Source organism: Molothrus ater, chromosome Z, assembly GCF_012460135.2.
Source record: "Molothrus ater isolate BHLD 08-10-18 breed brown headed cowbird chromosome Z, BPBGC_Mater_1.1, whole genome shotgun sequence".
Lineage (NCBI taxonomy): Eukaryota > Metazoa > Chordata > Aves > Passeriformes > Icteridae > Molothrus > Molothrus ater.
Window position 1 is genome coordinate 41,114,103 of NC_050511.2, and position 20,394 is coordinate 41,134,496.

General features: G+C 38.9%; 1 protein-coding gene across 7 annotated transcripts in view; it reads right to left on the reverse strand.

The window, feature by feature from the left end:
* SEMA4D (semaphorin 4D) overlaps nucleotides 1-20,394 on the reverse strand; it is a 99,871-nt gene that overhangs the window by 20,699 nt on the left and 58,778 nt on the right. For all 7 annotated transcript variants that reach the window (XM_036403131.2, XM_036403126.2, XM_036403127.2 and 4 more), the window contains exons 3-13: nucleotides 15,904-16,290; nucleotides 13,535-13,680; nucleotides 12,303-12,365; nucleotides 9,876-9,974; nucleotides 8,621-8,714; nucleotides 7,531-7,644; nucleotides 6,461-6,612; nucleotides 4,486-4,661; nucleotides 4,202-4,358; nucleotides 3,210-3,432; nucleotides 2,673-2,788 (exon numbers count right to left, since the gene is read on the reverse strand). In XM_036403131.2, the coding sequence (XP_036259024.1) occupies nucleotides 2,673-2,788; nucleotides 3,210-3,432; nucleotides 4,202-4,358; nucleotides 4,486-4,661; nucleotides 6,461-6,612; nucleotides 7,531-7,644; nucleotides 8,621-8,714; nucleotides 9,876-9,974; nucleotides 12,303-12,365; nucleotides 13,535-13,680; nucleotides 15,904-15,997 (1,434 nt within the window). In that variant the 5' untranslated portion in view covers nucleotides 15,998-16,290. The remainder of the gene's footprint in view (nucleotides 1-2,672; nucleotides 2,789-3,209; nucleotides 3,433-4,201; nucleotides 4,359-4,485; nucleotides 4,662-6,460; nucleotides 6,613-7,530; nucleotides 7,645-8,620; nucleotides 8,715-9,875; nucleotides 9,975-12,302; nucleotides 12,366-13,534; nucleotides 13,681-15,903; nucleotides 16,291-20,394) is intronic.

The following is a 20,394-nucleotide window of genomic DNA, read 5'->3' on the forward strand; positions in this document are numbered from 1 at the left end:
GGCAGTAGGGCTGATCTGATAAGCCAAAGCAGCCCTACTGCCTTCAGCACTTTAGCCAGCCTGTCTCTGCAGCCACATCAGCATCACCCTTGCGAGAGTCAAACACTTCTTAAGAAAGAACACTGGTGGTACTCAAAGGAAATGCACTGGCAAGACACTGAGAAGAAGGGGGAAATAATCGCAATGGCTATTGGAACCACTGCTCCCAGGGATCCATCCCAAAGCAGTCTGACTCTGAGCACAGCAGGAAGAGACCACGCTCATCTTTATTATAAAAGGCAGGCAGCTGCTGTATCTCACTCATCTGCTCTAGAACTCAAGGAAAATGATAGCTAAAGGTACACTGTGACTTTACATACTGTCAGGCAAAGCTCAAGAAAGGGATGCGCTGCAGTGCTCAGAGAAGGAAGTCCACAGTGTTAGAGACTTACAACTTCCTAGGAAAAGCTTCCCATTCTGCTCAAAGATTTCTACAGTGCACCAGGCACTGCTCACTCTCTAGTGCTCTGCTGGATTACTCTGCAACAGTACAACACTGCACATGGTTTATAGTGTCTTGGCATGTTTCCCAGCTCATACATCCAAGATTCCAGGGAACATGCAGCGAGCTGAGCAAACCATTTTTAAAAAAATCCAAACACACCTTTCAGTTAAGCAGGAGTCAAGAGAATCTACTGTAGGCTCATCTGACTGCCCACCCTCCACACACTATGGGAAGAACCTAGAGACTACTGAAAAATGCTCTCAGAAAGGACTCTGACTCCAGAGAGGTCTAAAGCCCACCATCAGGGTAATTATTACCCTTCTGTGATTAGTCCACTACTGTGGGATGTCATGACATGTAACACGATACCAGCTCTGCAATGGACTTCAGTAGCCACTGACTGTGGAGGCAGAAACTTGTGTTTTCAGGCTGGGAAGCAGCAGGAATCCCTGCTTGGGTGGTACTGTGACTATACAGTTACCATGACTCTGGCAGCTGACCCAAACTCCCACTCCCCATCACTGAAAAGGACCTCTGGTTTTATGGGAATGTACTGGGCAGCTGAGTATGTCAATGAGTATGTGGCACCTGGACCCAGAGTGAATAAATTTCAATGCCATTATTCCTACAGCAGCCTTCCAAGTGTGTGCTGAAATTGGTACATGATGCGTATTTGTATCAGGCTTAATGCCCATCTCTTTCTCAGCACTTCCCTGAAATAGGCAAATCATAATTAAGCCAGTGCAGGAATGATTCCACAATTAAAAGAACAGATATTAGCATATATATTGGAAGAGCTATCAATCACTATCTTCTGTGACAGGGCAAATTCCAAAACTTCCGGACAAAGCAAGTAGCTTGAACCATTTTTGCAGATAAAGCAAGTATTTTGTGTGTGTATTTACATATATATATATATATATATATATATATATATATATATATATGTACACACACACACACAAATAATACATATCTGCAAAGATGTATAGGTGAGTTGTCAGTGTGATATATCATACAAAAATAATACAAATATACTTACAGAAAACTAAGCACAGGAATTTTTAATCCTTCTTTCCGTTTGTATAGCAAAAGCATACTCTGTCCTTTCTTTCTATTATAAGCATGAAAGGATAAATAAGCATGCAGAACGAGCTTGTAAAAATTATGACATAACATAAAGCTCTGTTCCACTGAGCTGATCGTGTTGACATTCAAAATTTTATGAAATATCACACAAAAATAAAAGCTGTTTCAAACTATTCCTAAGTCCCTAAGCTGCAGAGCACTTATGTATGGATCACTAGCTAGCCACTGAATGCTGGTATTACTACTAGATACTTCAAAAGAGGCATTCAATCTTTATGAAACCCAGAAAACCTCACTGATGCTGATGATACAAGTGACTTTAGGCACAGACAGATATATTCATGGATGTGAGGGTCTGAGCAAGTAGGGGCAGAAACCTAACTCATTAACAAACTACACACAGTGACCATTCTCCTACTATCCCAAAAGCACTCTAGGATTAAACCAAACAACTGATAAACAGTGCAGGACAGCTGCCAGGTTTGGAGTGTGCAGCAGCTCTTGTGCCATGCAGCTGGAGCTGCAGCTGGCACCCCAGTGGGCAGACAGGACCTCACGAGAGGTCTTCACCCACAGCTGCAGCAACGTGACTGCTTTCATGCCACAATCAGCATGCAGGAGCCCACAAGATTTGGGACAGCAGAAGTCAATTAACTACACAATTATGAGTCCCTATGCTTGAAGACTGTTCTCTCTTCTTAGGTCTATTTCTTCAGAACCACACACCACTCCTCTGCTAACCTCAATCCCTGGGATTTTTCTACACAAATCTGAGGTGGCCACAAGGGGTCGGGTTTTTTACATCCCTGCAAAACTGAAATTAGTTTCTTAGAACACTTTACAGTTTCCTGCTTCTGCACATGGAAACAAGTGAAGACTTGCATACCTGTGCTCCTCCAGCCATTCCCCATGTCTAAATCCCACCAGAAGCTTACCACCTACCAAACATATTGAAATGCAGCAGGCAATATGTGATTGCTGCAGCATGATGAGTTACAAATGCAGCCTTTGGCTGGCATGGTCTCTTGACACAAGGTCACAAAGTGGTTCTCTTGACAGAACACAAGGAGATAAATGCTATGATGCTTATACCACTCACTGTTTTGGACGAAAGCAAGAGAGTTTGGACTGGTTCAAAATTTGGAAAAAGCTGTGTTTCTTCAATAATATGCATTCCATTTTCATAGCTGATAGCTTTGTGCAGGGCTCCTCGATCTGAAACAAAAGAACAATGTGTTTAAGTAAGATCTTTGAAATAAAAAAAGCAAGAAAAAGTCCTTCACAACTGCTCTAAGTTGTCTCAATAATCTGCTTGTTGTTCAGCAGAACAACTCTGTGTCAAAGGCAACCATTAAACTTGCCATCAGGACTTCTGAGCAGGAAATAACATTTTGGGGCACAGAATGACCAGTTGGTGATTATATTGTGTAGTTTTGCTGAATTCACTGAAGCTTTGCAGTTCTTTTCCTGCAATACTTTTTCAAAGCATCCAAGACTGTCCCGTTACTGTGACACCTTACTTTTTTTCTTACACCAGCTGCTGTAAAAGCCCTGTAAATATGGAAATCTCAAGAGTTTTTCTAAGAAAACTTAAGAATGAGTGCATCACCAAAACCAGGTGTTCTGCAGAACTCACCTGTACCGATGAACATAACATCATAGATGGTGCCATTGAGTGCTCTGACTCTGTCAACTACAATCTGTGTATACTTCACATCTCGCTTTACTAGGCGAGGTCTGTCTCCCATTGGGGTCACTGAGTCATCCATTAGAGGATGATCTTTAACAAACTGCAATGTTTTGTCTGGTAAATTCAGAGAACTCATGTAGTTTGATGCTCTGGCTTCATTGTTTATACACTAGAAGAGGGGACAGGGAGAGGGTGAAAAAGAAAAAAGAGAACCAAATTGTATCATTTACTTGTACAAAACAAAAACAATTAACTGCAGTTGCACACATTTTCTTCTCCACGTTATTTTGGCCGGTAACCACACCTGTACACCATACTCATTGTACCAAGGAAGGTCCTCAGATCTCACAGCATTTTGATGTGCTAATCCCTGAGCTTTGGACTAAATTTTTGTTTGGATCCAAAATATATTTTAGGACAATATTCCTTCTGTGCTCTCATGCACCTTCAGTACTTTAACCATCACCTCTTTCAGCACTAGCAACTGTATGCCTGTATGCCTGTAAGGAACACAAAGAAGTAAAAAAAGTCTGACGCAGCACTAGGAACATTTGAGTGTGCAAAGCAGTGCACTAGATAAACAGGCTGATTTTACTGAGACAATGCAATAGTTGCTATACTTTCTTTCATCTGAACAAAAAGTGTGTGATGTTGCTAGTGTAAACTGAGTTCTATTTCACAATGAGAAAGTTATTAACAAAATAATGAAATATAAAACTAGCAAACAACTTAATTCCAAATTAAAAAATCCCAAAACCCAAAGACTTTGATTCCCAGATAAAAAATTCAGAACATATCACTTGAGTATTTTCCTATTAAGTTTTTACAAGAAGTAACCAGGTGAGGGCAAACATTAGTGGGTTACTAGTATGCCCTAGTCTGTTTCCTCCTGAGCACTGAAAAAGTCATGAGATCCATCCAAGACTACAGAAACTTACCGCACCAGGTCGAGGATTCGGAATTTCCCCATTGTATCGCACCCACTTTGTATGGGACTGTTCCACTGTAGCACTCTGCATGTATTTTCCTTTTGAGAAAACCTCTTCTACAGTAGACAGATTGTATGCACACACTGCTGACAACCCCACATTATTCCTATTAATTCAGGAAGAAATTCGGCAAAAAACAAAATCCAACAAAACATAGGAGTAATTATCATTTTCTTGTAGTAACCAATTGAGATGAAAGGTACTTATCCAGGAAAAGGCTATACCACACTTACAGTTGTGGGGTGAAGACTCCATATATCACTGGTTCCTTCAAAGTCGGAGATTTGAGAATAAAAACATCATTGATAACATTGAAAATTAAATTCTTATCAGGGATGGTACAAATCAGTCTGGCCTTGAGAAACGAAGTCCATTTTTTTTGCAAGGTCCTTAATCCTCCTTGGTCCCTCTTATGGTATTAAAAAAATAAAAAGGTGTTTGTGAGGAGAGCTAGCAGCATTTTTGCACTTAAGAACCACTGCTATATAGCATGCAATTATTAATCCCTGGTGTTTTACAATACTTCATCTATAGCAATATCAATAAATGTTAACATATTCACATACAAAACAGTATGAAAGCCACAGGAAAATTGGTTCAACAAAAATAATGAAAAATTATTTCTATCACACATACAGGGAAGATGAAATATGAGAGAATATGAGAGTTAATGAAGAACTATACTTCAGCGTCACTCAGAAAAATTGAGATGGACAATGCATCATTAGGAAAAAAGTAAAACAAGCATGGAAGTATTATACTGTCCTTTAAGAGAAATACATAATACTGCTATTGTTTGGTAACATCAAAACTGATTTAAATTCTAATGCTGCAATATGCTTTAAGACTTGCCTGACACTGATCATTTCATAAGAAGAAATCCAGCAATGGTTTAATCCTGCTAGAAGTTACCACCTTTATTAAGGATTTGCAGCTACCAAATCTTAAGTTGAGATTTAATCCTGCTAGAAGTTACCACTTTTATTAAGGATTTGCAGCTACCAAATCTTAAATTGAGATATATTGACTAGAAATGTATTTCAAAATATTTGATAATTGAGCTGTAGAACTGGTATTTCTCTTATAAAAGGGCATATTGAAACAGTATTAATATTTCCATTCATTATCTAATTGTGTAAGCAATGTATTAAAGGCAATCTGCAAAATTTATTAAGTATACATGTTTACAATTAAGTATAAATGCTTATAGGTTTGCGATCTGTCACTGATTTCTATTTCAAACAACAATCTGAAATATATAACAATATAATAAATGAAGCTCTCATATTCCACAATACTCCTCTTTTAAAGTGTGCACAAGCTGTCAGTGGGCAGAATGCCATAATAGCAAGCCCCATCTAAACCTGCCTCCAAGCTCCTTGTTTAATGTAAATCTCAAGGGCATTAACTTGTTATTGATGTTTTGACTTCCCTGTTTAAATACAGAACAGTAAAGTCAAAATAAAACTTTGAACCTCATGAAAATGAAACAGCCAAATAAATTTCCTGCTGGAAAAAAAGGAAATTGATACATTCCACTGAAAAAGTTTTTGTTAAATAAACATTTTCTACTGAAAAAACTTCCATCAGCAAGACTTTTAACCAGCACTCCTGAGGATGTACTTGAATCAGCTTAACACATTGAGGTTTAAGCACAGCAAGTGTGACAGAATCAGGCTGCTAGTGACCATCTCCCTTCAGGCTCTGGCAGCTGTAGCAGCTTCATAGAAGTCCCATCTGCTACACCACAGTCAAGAACTATTTTGCTGTGGACGTGGCTACAGTTGTGTTTGGATACCAGCTACTTCAAAGTCACTTGACACACACCCTATCTGCTCAGCTCCAATCAAAGTCACTTCTTCAGAGAGAGATGTACTTGTTTAAAAAAATTAACAATGAAAACTGAAGCAACACTTTTTCTGTTGCTGGGTTTTGTCATGGTTGCTTTGTTTTCCCCCAGAGAAGACCAGAACCCCCAGATGTACTGAAATTTCACAACTGTGCAAAACCAAATCAAGTATTTATTTACAAAGCAACCGTTAGGCCTTCTCAGTTCCAACGAACTGACTGGAAAGCTTATTTATTAAGGTTTACTAAACTCAAACACCTCCATTTACCTGGCAGTAAGTCCAGAATAATGAATGCTTTTTAACATGCACGTGCAAGATTCAACGAGATATAGTAAAAGTAAACAGAACTATCTCCCACCTTGCATACTCTAGCTATTCTTGGAATCATCAATTTTCCAACAAATTCATACTCCACAGACACCTCAGTGAAAAAGAAGTATATCTTGTCATCTTCTCCATCTGTGCTGTTCGGATCTGCTCTTATCACATCAGCAAAAACAAAGTTGGGCTCTACAGATACAAACAGAAGAATATTCTATTATATATGTGACTACTAAACTAACTTGATTCCCTCAAAGACCCTCAGAAGTTGTCTTTCACCCGAACTCCACACTGCATTTACCTCCTCTCCACTCACTGACCTACTTAGTTTGCTGTACATCATATGAACGGGATTTCTAAAAAAACCCAAATCACAAAAAAACAACCAGAAACAGAAAAAAAATCAGAACACCATGAAACCTATGTGAAAGCACTAAGATACTGAGAGATCTCTATGATCTGACAGCTCATTACTTCAGCATTCTTCAGTCCACAGTCAAATGTGGTTTCAGATTCTAATGGGCCTGGAGAGGTAACCCTCCCTTGCCTGTCTCTCCTCTATTTCACTATTAGCTGAAGCACTAAAATGACAGTGCCATTACAACATGTATTACAAAACTCAGAATCCTGTACTTTTTGGACAACAGTCATTATTTTGTGCCAAAATAATGATTTTGGCACAAAGCCTCAAACCTCTGAAAATTCACAGAATTCAGTGACTTTTCAAATTCAGGAACTTGAAGTGTCAAGAACCATGATCAGCTCAATTTAAGAACCAATTCAAGACCAAAAACATTCAATTCCTTACCATATCATAATTAAGCTGCATTATTGCAAGGATAACCAAGCAGTTAAGAAATAAACCATTAATGTCAAATGGAAACATGCATATTCTGAAGCTGTTTTCATCATCAGTGCTGATAAAAATCCTAAAATTTCAAAACAGAAGCTCTTGGTGGCATGCATGAGGGCACACACTCAGTGTATGCCAGTATAACCAAAACTGTCTCTTTGAGACAATTGCTCCTTACCCAAGTAGACACTCAAACTCTGTACATGTGATATTGAAAAAGTAACTTGTTTGGACCACTTCTTATGCTCACTTACCATTAAGCCAAGGTATTGCATACTCTGTTCTCAGAGGGCTCTGATGAGAGTGACGTGAAATAATAGGTTCACTTCCCAAGAAATTGTACGAAGTCCCGGAATAAAGCTCTTCATCTTCAACATAAAACCAAATATATTAGAACTTATGGACTCGATACCAAAAAGGGTACACAAATGTTTTCTGAGTCTATCTAAGTTTTAACTTCCCACAAGAAAAGGTGAACACGGATTTCCTCTGACTTGCCCTAGACATGTCTTTTATGTTTACATTTCTGTCGATCATTCTCAAGCTAACACTTCCACACTTGGATTTATTATTATTATTGCTCTAACATAAGAACTGACAAAAGTCAACATTGTTTTTGTGGCATTTTAACATTTAACATGAAAACCTACAATTTATCTTAAAACATGCTAATTTACTTAAATGCACCAGAATTCTGGAATTGTTTTCCTCTCTTTCTATGCTACCATTATTCAAACTCGATTTGTACAGATTTAGGCACAAATGCAGGGAGCATATTTTTTTATTCTCATTTCCTGTTTCATATGATGTTGAGCTTCTCTTTTATGGTCTTGGTACATGCACATAAAAGCAACAAATTCTGGCTTCCCCAGATTAAGATTTGGTGGTGTGTTTCCATGCAGTAAGTACACTTGCATTAACATCTCACTTCCCTATTCTGCAGCATGTCTTCAGGACACCTAACAATATGCTTTTTTCTTTACTGAAATTACAGTAATTGATACTACAAGATACTACAGTAATTGATACTACAAGAAATTACAGTAATTGATACTACAATCTAAGTACATTTAGATTATCTGGATTAAATATGTTTAACATCTAGAAATACAGTTTGAAATTTGGTATTTTAGAAATTGCTTCCAAAACAACCTAGTTTGAAGTTCTCCTTTTAAGAAACATGGTTAGGTTGACTACGTAAGTATTTTAACATCTATACAGATACACAATACAAAAAAATATGGATGCAAGCCACAATTTTGATAATGACAGACTGGAGGGTGACAGTGGAAAAGATAGAACATTTTTAAACATAAGAATGAGGAATGTGAAGTCTGAACTTACCAACCATAACAGATGTGTAGCTTTGAGCAGGATCAAATGGACATCTGCCCTTACCATCTTCACTTTTACCTCCAAGTTCAAATGAAATTAAATTCTGTTGAAAACCACAAAACAGCTATTAGAACTTTTTTCTTTCAGCCACTCAACTTGTGCAAAGTTAGCTAAAAACTAAACACTAAATAATGGGTTATGTCATCAACTTCCAGCATCAAAGGCATTCTGTATAAAATTATAGAAGGCATATGTGTTTTCATAAAAACTTATTGAGCCCCAAAGACAGAGAAAAAATGTGATCCTATCATTTGTGAGGGTGGAAGCAGAGAAGAGCAAAAGATGGAAAATTAAATCCAGACAGACTTCAAGAACGAGCACCCAAAAAAGCTACACAGCAGGAAAGGCAAAGTTAATTGATACATAGAAAAAAACAACAATTATTCAATTAGCCTGAAAAAAATGGAGACTCAGAAAATCAAAAAGGATTTCTGAGGTGGATTAAGCAATTTTGGAGATGATGGGAAATTTCTAAGATAGGGCATAATCCAATTAGGCTTTAAAAAGCAACAGAATACTTTTGCTGCTACTTTATAAATCCCTTACAAACCAAAGAATGGGGATCAGAAAGCTGAAAGGTAGCCACAGTACTTGGAAAGTAATCAGTATGAAATGAAATGTATGTATGTAATGAATGTACTATGTAATGAAATGTACTATGTAATGAAAGCACTGGAAGCTAAAGGCACAAAGAATTACAAGATTTCTCAATTTTCGAATTGCTAAGAGCTGCAGTAAGGAAATGATACAAGAGTCAGTGGCGAGAAAAGGGAGTTTTAATTTTGCGCCAAGACTTCACTCTGAAGGATTCAGCACTACACATCTTTGGCAGAGCCAGGAGCAGAGACAAGCAGAGACAGGAATCTGAGACACTTCAGGGAGATTCAGTAATGAGTGGTAGTTGCAACCACTGTAATTTCAGTTTTAGTAACTAGTTTCATGTTAACACGCAATACATGAAGAAATATAAAAGCTAAGAAAAAGTAGATCTGCAGTTAGACAAGATAAATCAATAATTCATTAAGTGCTCTGAAAAAGGAGCAGTATACTCTGCCCCTGCGATGGGACAGTGCAACAAGTGCTCCTAACCTTACAGCCAACAGTGAAGATGCAACTGTTTTGGGAAAGGAGAATAACTCATTGCTGACTCGAGCTGCTTTTAAGTTACAGCTGTTGCTGGTCAAAACATATGGACATTTCTTACCAGGTAATCACACGTTGGCTGAAATGCATTAGTTCCACACACATAGAGGAAAGTATCATTCAGCTGTTGCAAGACACGCACGTAATTACGACATTCTGTCTGTAATAGAGGATGAGGAAAGGACTAGTCTGATAAACCATAGCTGCCACATTCCAACATACACAAACAACATTGTCCATTGCTGCTGCTTATGCCACATCACACTGGCAAGCCCAGGTGACACATGGGTGACACTGGGACACCATCTCCCTAGAATCTTCAGGAGCTCTAATCAATCCTGCAAGCAGCTGGTTTCCTACAGCCAGGAGCATGCAGCTGCCTCAGTGTCCGAGCAGGACAGCAGGCTCAGCACGGTCCATCCCAAGCTGTTTTATGGAAGGAAAAGCTCCAAATATACCTCCAGTCCATGGGAACAACTAGTTAAACATGCAGTGAGTTTTAGACTTTGTCACCCCTTGTACATCTAGATGAAACAATGACAGCCAAGGTTGTTTGTTAAGCAACCTTAAATTAGCCACAAAGCTTTGTCACGTATAGCGATATCTTTTTCTTTTTTTCCAGTCCTTGAAACTGTCCAAGGATGCTCCATAATGTCTTTAGCTCTGAAACAGAACAAGGAGTTTGACCAAAATCCTTAATAAAGGATACAATAAAAATTCAGAATAATAATGAAGTAAAACAACTCTAAACAACCACTTAAAGAGAGATAAAAAAAATCAGTGTCAATAACAACCCTTAATTCTTGCTGGTATACTGCCATATCCCTCCACTAACTGCTGTTCCATGAACTTCTTAAGCAAGTTTAAGCACTGACCTTACTATTCCTTCTTATGAGACAAAGTAGGTATTTCTGTGACTGTATAGGAGAAGAAAGCAGGGGGAAGAGTGTAAAACCAACTTTCTGCCAGATAAGGCCCTTGAACAGCTGTATGAATGCTTTCTGCTGGCATTGTACAGTACAGTGCTGATGGGAGTGGGAGAGAACTGCCCACTTAAGTTTAAGAAATAGCAGCAGTGGCTTAATACCTTGACCCTTTTGAACGACTACACTGTGCAAAACACCATAGCTACACTATAAATGGGACTAGTAGAAGGTTAGAATTGAGGAAAAAGCATGGCTAGCTGCTAAAGTATGAGCTGCTAAACTGGGAGCAGGAGAAAATAAAATATATTCAGAGCTCTATCAAAGTACATATTTATGGGGTCTATTATACCCCAGCAATAATTTTTGAGAGGACTTCTGGAGATTCACACACATGTCTGCTAAACATATGCTCATGCACAAGACAAACTTATATCCCATATTCATCATGGTTGAGTATTAGTATTATTAATACCAACCACAACTGATCCATAAAATACAAGTATTCTCTGATCCTATTCTGCAGAGGTAGACAAGGAGGAAACACACCTTAAATATCTGTCATACCTCATGTTCAAATAATGTACTGAGGGTCATCAATGGTCAGTCAAGGAAAAGAAGCAGCAAGTCAAAGGGAGACAGCCCACTCCCATCCCGATGAACCACACGAACACAGGATAACTATCAGCCCTGGACACAGCATTTGGGGGTTTTTAAGAGCGCGAACTAAACAGGCTGCACGTTCAAGGATCACATCCCTCCAAGTGCAGAATAGATCTGCTTTTTGTATTCAGAGGACTTGCAGACTTCTACTTTCAAACCTGTGTTAAAGGCCTGACCATCAGTCATTCCCAGCAAATCCTTGCTTTACTGCATCATTAAATGAAGTGGTGTTACACAAACAGAATGGTACGTTCACATACAGTCAACTACCCCAAGCAAACAGGCAAGAGAGGCAAGACGAGCAGGCCAGCCTGTGTCCTGGCATTCATAAGGAATCAGTGGTTCCCAGAAGCACCAGGGGATCCTGCCAAGCTGACAGGAGGTCTGGCTGCTCGGGTGCCCTCTGAGCTGTCTGAGTCACACCACAAGTGGAACACCTGCCAAGCAACACAAAATACGCATACACAAAGCTAGCAAAGAAATAAACTGGCCTAATAAAAACCCCTATGTGCCCTAAAGCAAAGCACACAAAATTAATCATTCGCTCAGTAAAATCAAATGCCGTGAAGGAATTATTGCAATAACAAAACACAACAGTTGCTACCAATTACTTCAGTGACAGTAATACTATTTTATCATCTTAATGAAAAAACATTAACATCAAGCGTACATTAGGGTGTGTTCAGATTTTCAAACATTCAAATAATATTCAACAAGAAAAGTAATGAACTAAAAAAAAGACTAAGCATGCTGAAATTTCTAACACTCAAGTTAATTTAAAAAATTTAGGTGATTGTTTTGAAATTTTAATTTCAAACAGTTGCAGACTTTCTTCTTTCCATGTCATTCCTCTTGAAGGAAAACGTGCAAGATCTTTCTCCAATTTCAATAAAAGTACATACCTGTTCTGATTTGCCCTTAACTGCACATTTAGTCCTTTTATCTTCTGTGACCTTCCAGTGTAACTAAGTCAAAAAACATGCAACAAAAAAGCACATTGTACTTTAAGTCAATGCAAGGTCTGAAAGTCTTGCAGTAACACACACAAGAAAAGGCAACCCCATCTAGAGGAAATGCAAGACATTTTGCAAGTAGCATTCAGAAATGGTTCAAAACCATTTTTTCCCAGGGAGGTGACATTTTCAAATCCATGTGCCTTAATCAGAACTAAACTACCATCTTCCAGGTTCATAATGATGATTCCCCACAAATGGCTAATGAACTTTTCATTAGCATATGCATTAGGGAAATGCAGCTGTAACTGACTTAAGTATTTTTTCAATTTGAAGTACTTCTCTATTTCATTAACACTGGAATAAAAAACACTTGGGGGAAAGGAATCAAAGAAAATTTACTGGACTAATTTGCATTATACTGAGCACAACTTTACAATTATGTTGTATATGCTGGTGAAAGTGCCCACCACCCATGAACATGTTCTTCGGATTAAAAATCATATAAGCAACTTCTAAAGCACCCCAGGTGATAGTCCATGCTGTACCTCTACACGTCAGCCTGTGTTGCTGACGGCATGAAAAGCAGGAGCCTGGGAAGGACCTGGAAGCAATATAACAGTAGCAGACTTCTGCCTGGCCTAATTTACTTTGAGAAACCAGCACAAACATATTCAAAATACTTCTCTGAGTGAGCTGATCAGACCTGTCTGCACCACCACTTGCTGTGCAGACACACCTAAACACCAAACAGAAGATGAGATTGAAAGGACAGGGCCTTCTTTTGCAGCACATTCTGCAGCCTGCTCTGAGTAAGCCCAAGATTTGCCTGTTTCAGATTACTTTTTGACTCAGATTAACAGAAAATGGCCCACTCCTGATATTAAGAAAACATGTAAGAACTACCACTGTGGGTGATACCCACAGTTCCTCTCATCCATCCTTCTCCCAAGAAGAAAATACCCAAGGAGATCTCCAATTACTTGTTGATATCCAGCTTCTCCTTTCTTACTCTTTTTTAGTCTGTAAAATCTTCCAGAAATAATACTGGAGTAGAACATATAGAGCAATTTCTCTTTTAGGCACCTATTTGTCTAAAATGCAATGCTACAGATATCAGGAAATTAAGTCAAATTAGGAGCACCATTTTTACCTGGAGGATAATGTATCAAAAGGCATACCTCGTGCTGCTTCTCAGCAATATTCACCGCGTTTAAGGCAAAGATCACTTCCCTGGCTCCTACATATAGAACGTTTTTGTCTTCACTTAACAGCAAGGTTGAATAGTTTGACACTTTTGAGTCATTAAAATGTATTAGCTGGACCTCTGTTGAAATGGAAAAAAAATAGCACCTCATGAACAAACAGTCACCTAGGGTCAACCTCATGAGTAATTTTTTCTAAGTTGTCTAAACAGCTGTTGGAAAACTTGAAAACAACAAAGGTTAATTCAGACAACCCATGTAAAAGACAAGGGACCCCTCAGAAGCTTGATTCAGCAGAAACAGCAGCTTCCACCAACATAAAATCACTCATCCCGACTTTCTCATTCAATTTCAAATGCTCAAATATTTCATTTTGTGGTGATCCCTGTAACTCACTTCTTCATTTTTTTTCCTACTTGCTTTTTCTAAACTTGTATTTTCCACATCCACTATCAGATTGTTCCTCACCTTCTCCTTTCCATATACCAATCTACTGTGGAAAATCAGGCCAGTCACCACATCCCTTTGCAACCATCCTGAACAAATCCAACAAAATATCCTGCACCTTAAGACAACTCTTCAGCATACTGATTAACAGAAGGAAGACACAGAAGCAAATAACAAACCATTTGCAGCTGACTGTGAAGTGAAAACAGAGATTAAATACACAACATACACACAAAATAACAGCATGAGGGAAAAATCAAGATGAATAGAAATAAGACAAGAAAAAGAGGGAGATATGAGAGAAAAGGCAGTGGAATGAGGAAGTGTGTAGAATGGACCAGAATGGCTTGAAGAAAGATGACACAAACTGAGTAATACAAAAGGGTATTTTTTCTGAATGTACAACTGTAATGTAAGAATGACTGAAAGCTTTGTACATGAAGACACAAGATTAATTAAGTATTAATTATTGATTTAATGATACAGATGAAAACAATGTACTTTCAATTGTAATACTCCAGAAACATTAATTTTAAACTAGATTCTCAAGCATGTGATTTTGAAATCTTTTACTTGGCAGGAAAATTTTCCCAAAATGGATGAACTGGTGGTTAATGCAACTCTGCTGAACTAAGTTCCCTCTCCTATTCAAAGCAGGTTTCCAACATTTAAATGCAACAATCTTCAGCAGACAGAGAAAGAAATAGCAGGAATTAAAATAAACTCCTTTATTTTGACTAATTTGGATGTGAGTCGGCAGTACCTTACTATACCATTAAATAGCAACTTGCCAAATTTTAAATACAAGATAGAAGCATCAAGGAGTCTAAAAGCAGGAACTGCAATCCTTGTGTAGGCCACCCTTTCTGAAAGGCTGTGTCAGCAACTCACAAATTGCTATACTAACCATCAAGAAAAACAGTCATCCCATAATCTGCTTATTCCTACTACATTCTTAATCTCCATCTATCTTTTCCTACAGAATGTCTGCTCAGAATTTAACATCCTTATTTAAGATGGCTTCATTATACAGCCAATGTATTTGTTTGAGTTTGTTCAGTTTTTGTACACTTGGTAAAGTAATCAATTGCTGCTTACTTACGTTAAAGAAGGACCAAGAGACAAAATCTCTTAAAGCATCTATGCCACATGGGTAATGGGGGATTAGGAGCAGAAAAAAGGGGAAAATACATTCATATATTCACAAATAACTACTTACAGGCTTTGCTCTGAAGTTCTTTTCCGACTCAGGCTAAATTATTAAACCAAAAGCTAGGGATCCCCTGATTTCTATTACTTCTCTTTGCACTTACATTTGCAGACTTCTTATTATTGTATTGGGAGATTATGAATACATGCTGCAATTTCAAATGCAAGAAAAGCACTGTTCTGTGAAAGACTTTCATATTGAGACACCATAAAATGCTGTTGAAAGAGGGCCAAATGCTGATTTTTCCTTGTCTGTTGATTTATTTAATGCTCAAGACAGCTTGGTGTCAAAACAGATTATTAGCCACAGAGGTGCATTTTGCTAATGTATTCCGACTCCAGGTAAAAATAATTTGTTTAAAATAAAATACACCTACTGGGGTTTTCTCTTGAAACAAGTTTCAGTTGCAATATCCTTCAGCTGAGAAAGCCAAATTTGGAATTCCTCCTCTGTTTCAAAAGCTGTTTTCAAAGCTGCTTGAAGGAACCAAAATCAGTTAACCCCAGTGCCTGAATGACTTTTGAATATTCTGGTCTGACGAATTTCATAAGGTTAGCAAAGTAGCAACACCTGACCAATTCAGCAAGTTAGCTGAAAGAACCTAACACCTCAGGGAGCTTCAAATCCCACAGAAACCCTGAGGATGTGGCAATGTACCATGATACAATACTTAAATTTCTGCTCTTACCTTTGTGTTCCCAAGTGATCCTTGGCACTGGGCCAAATGCTATTGCCACTTCTAGCAACAAACCCCAAACAGCATAAAAAGCACACAGAGCCATCTTCAGTGCTCTTCGGGGTTCACTGGATAACTGCAGCAGGTAGCGTTTCTTTGGCAGATGAAATGGAGACCCCAGGGAGTATTAGAGACCAGGCATTTCAGCTCTTGAGAGCAACACAACAAGGGAGGCTGGAACAACTGTACAAGTACGTGCTTTTCAGCAGATCACTTCAAGAGAACGCACATTTTCCAGGATGCTGCATACAGAGACTGCCCACATGCTCCACAGGCTGCAGAGCTGCTGAGAAGTGTGATTAAGTGCATTCTTCTGTTTCACCAGAGAAATAAATGATGCTGTGGAGAGAGGAGGGAAGCAAGAAATAGAAGAGAAAGCAAACTAAATACTGCCAAAAATAGCACTGATGTTGCAGTATTTCTACAGCTGTCTGCATATCTTAATTTGGACACAAAATATATTAATTGGTGAACATCATTTTCTTAAAAACAAGACACACATTACATGGCAAATGGCAATAATTGAATGCAATCATTTCAAACTAGAATTTCAAGTGTAAATACTTTGAATTGTCAATTATGCTTAATGCACAAAACTTGATTCTAGTCTATTCTTTCAACAGTGTGTCAAAGAAAATCCCACCTCTCTAACAAACAATAAACAAAGATAACAAAAACCACTAGTACTCCAGAGCAAAGAACATGAGAAGTAAAGCATTAATACTAAGAATGGTTACACAATCTGCTGTACCTCCCATACGTGGGATCTTACAAAAGTCTTTTTTTAGTGAAGTTTCCTATAATGCCACTAACTCACTCAAGGTGTGTGGTGTGCAAGGGGTAAAAACACAGCTACAGAAATGAAGAGCCAATGCACTCCATAAAAAATTAAGAGAGAAAACACTTCAGCAGTGAAAACCATGAAAGTACCATGAAAGTCATTGCGTCTTCAAGTCAACTATTACTCTCAGACTATGAAAGGCCTGTCCTAATAAACAAAACTGTTCACTGCTTTCTAAATCATCTTCCAGAAGTCTCCACTCCTGTCTTCCTAGAACCATTCCTAGGTGAAGACTCCAGATGCAGTGAGTGCATTCATAAATTACTTGATCATAAATTACTTGAACAGGTTTTGAGGCCTGCACACTTGGGGTGGTGATGAAAAAAAACATGCTGTCCTTTGCAGCACAGCACAAGATGCTAGATTTTCACTGTGCCACCACGGTGACTCTAGTAAAAGACACTACACAAGACAACTGTAATACCTAGAGGTTATCCAGCAGGAGGGCAAGTGAAGGTGTATTGATTTTGCATGGCCTGGTTTTGGTAGCAGGTGGGCTTCATGAGTGGCTCATGGAAGAATCTGCTAAAAGCTTCCACCACATCCAGTAGAGCCAACCTGTGGCAGCTCCAAAGAAAGAAGGGCTGTTGGCCAAGGCTGGCCCAATTACAAATGGTGGTAATGCCTCCGTGATGACATACTTAAGAAGAAATCAAAACACAGTTGGTAGAACAGTTTTAGTGGTGAGCAGAAAAGAGCAGAGTGAGAACATGTGAGAGGAACAGCCCTGCAGACACCAAGGTCAGTGAAGAAGGGGTAGGAAGTGCTCCAGGCACCAGAGCTGGGATTCCCCTGCCACCTGTAGTGCAGCCCATGGTGAAGCAGCTGTGCCCCTGCAGCCCCATGGAGGTCTACAGGGATGCTGGGATCCACCCACAGCCCATGGAGGAGCCCCAGGCTGGAGCAGGTGGATGCTATAGGAAGCTGTGACCCCGTGAGAGAACCGTGGAGAGAGGGGCTCTGCTCCCCTGCTGCAGCAGCCTCTCCTTGAAGAACTGCACCCCCTGGAAGAGTGCCCCACGCTGCAGCAGTTTTGGGAGGACTGTGTGTCCATGGGAGGGACGCACATGGCAGTGGGTCAGAGAGCTGCTGCTCTTGAGAGGGACTCCCATCAGAGAAGTTCATGGAGAACTGTCTCCCGTGGGAGGGACCCCACGGTGCAGCTGGGGAATGACTCCTCCCTCTGACCAGCAGGATAAACCACGGCTGATGAATTTACCATAATCCCCATTCCCTGTCCTCTTGTACCACTGGGGTAAGGAGGTAGAGCCTGGGAAGGAGGGAGGGGTGTGGTGGAAGTTGTTTTTAAGGGCTTTTTTTACTTCTCATTTACTTCTCATTCTACTCCTGCCCCAGTTATGTTAGTAATGTTTTCAATTCTTATCTCTAATTAGAGCCTGCTTCACCCATGATGACACTAGATGAGAAATCTCTACCAGTCCTTATCTCTACCCATGAACCCTTAAATTTTCTCTCCCCTGTCCAGCTGCTCAGGAGAGTGAGTGAGCAGCAGAGTGGGAGACTGGCATCCAGCCTGCGTCAGCCCAGGACAGAAGGTTACAAAATCCTTAGTAACATTGAAAAGGAAGGGACCAGTACCTGAAAAACACAGAGGTAAAAGACTAGGGGAAAGCTGAGCAAGAACATCTCTAAGCACAAGCAAGATTCCTCTGGGAGGACCTGAGTTTAAGCAGGAAAAGGCAAGGAATCTCTAATAAGCGCAGCCAGTGGATCTTAAGTAAACTGGCCAAGTAGAAGATGGGCAACTGCATTCTAAGTGTTTACACCTGCTTTAATAAATGATCACAGGCAAGAGTAAAAGATTTAGAAATCTCATTTATTTCTATAAATATCTTATCTACTAAGAAAAAAATCCACACAAGACTGTAACTTGCTCAGGCTGAACCTGTAACTTTATTTTTTTTTCTATTTTTTTTTGCTCTTGGTAAGCACTTTGGATTAAATCCAACTGTTTGTAGCAGGTCGTATTAATTGTTTTGGGTTTTAATAATGTTTTCAGGTAAGCTTACTAGGCTTTTTTGTGTGTCTTTCATCCTTCCTGTTTATCATCATATATAAGCAATTCCAGGTTTTGCTCTCCAATACATTAAAAAGTGCCCACTCATCTGAGTTACAAGGCATGACATATTCTGAGGCAAGCGAACAGCTTTACAGGTCAGTGTTTAGAAAGGGAACAATAGTTCAATTATTGAGTTTCAGGCAGTTTAGCTATTTTATTTTAAGAGAAATGTAAGGAGGAAAACAGCAGTTTGAACACAGCTAATCCTTTGCTTAATGCTACCTTTTGTTACTGAAAAGACTGCATGTAAAAATCAATTCCCTGTTAACTCTTGATTTTATTTTGTAATTTTAAAATTTATTTTTTATTTATTTTTAAAGATACAGCCAGGACACCTTAATGCTATCAGTTATGTACGATACAATACAGCAGAGAAAACTCCAGAGAAGACTCCTGAAGTCCTGTAAATTTTTTGGACTTTCAAAGAGAATTAGCAAATATAAGCCCTAGTAAAGGAAAATCCTGAGTTTTCTATAGTCACATAACATTTCTAGTCCAGCTTGCCTACCTCAGTAAATGCAAAATGACAATGTGAAGCTTGAAACAAATTACATTATCTTTTGAAGGAAACAAAGGGTCTGGCTGGATCCTTTAATGCCTGCTTTGCTGTGTGGGCTGAGAATTGCTTCGGATATAGAAAATGGAAATCTGTGATTTCATTTCAATTGTACAGGATTGCAAGAAAGGTCCTTTTTCACATTAATAAATTTGACTTGTCAGACATTACTTGATCTAGGGCAAAATTTTGCATGCTACAAAATTACTATGGTGAGCACTACCCGCCCAATTGTGCAAGACCTACTTTGTTCTTACTTCTGTAACTTAAATAGAGATGAAAATGCACTCAGAACCTTGTCCTTTAATTTAGCCTTCAATTTAGTTACTCTCCTCTGCCCCTCCCTTCCCTGTGCTGAAAATCATGTGGAGTAAGTCCTTCACTGACATCCACTGAGAGGCTATTCATCATCTAATATGAACCTCTTTTTACATAACACAAGTCATACAAGAAAGAAAAGTAAAAAACCAAAAAAATTAAAAGGCCTAGACAATGGCCTCATTTCCAGATTAACTCGGTTCCATCAGTGTTCACTAGCTTTGATTAGATCTGAGTGCTTTGAATTTCTGAAAAGTTAGGTCTCCTAATACTTTGAGCATTAGTCCCAAAAAAATAAGCTACAATTTGCTTGGAAACAAGTACACTGAAGAAGTAAAGGAGAAAGAAACCTGAAATATTTGGCTACATAATTAAATTCTGATTAAAATGACCACAGGTCTACTTTTCTGTAGAACTGTTAAAAATTTTCTGAGGTAAATTATCAGTAAATCCATAATTTAGGGACTCTGATGTTAATTTTGCATCAGCAATGTAATGTGTAATGATGAAATGGAGCAAAATGAGTTTTCTGTGATGCTTGTACTTATGGTGACTAAAAACAGGGCAACTGCAGAAGCAATCAACGCAGCTCCTGTCAGTTTGGCAGATCACAACTGGAAGCTCAAAGCTGTGAACATTCCCCTTGAC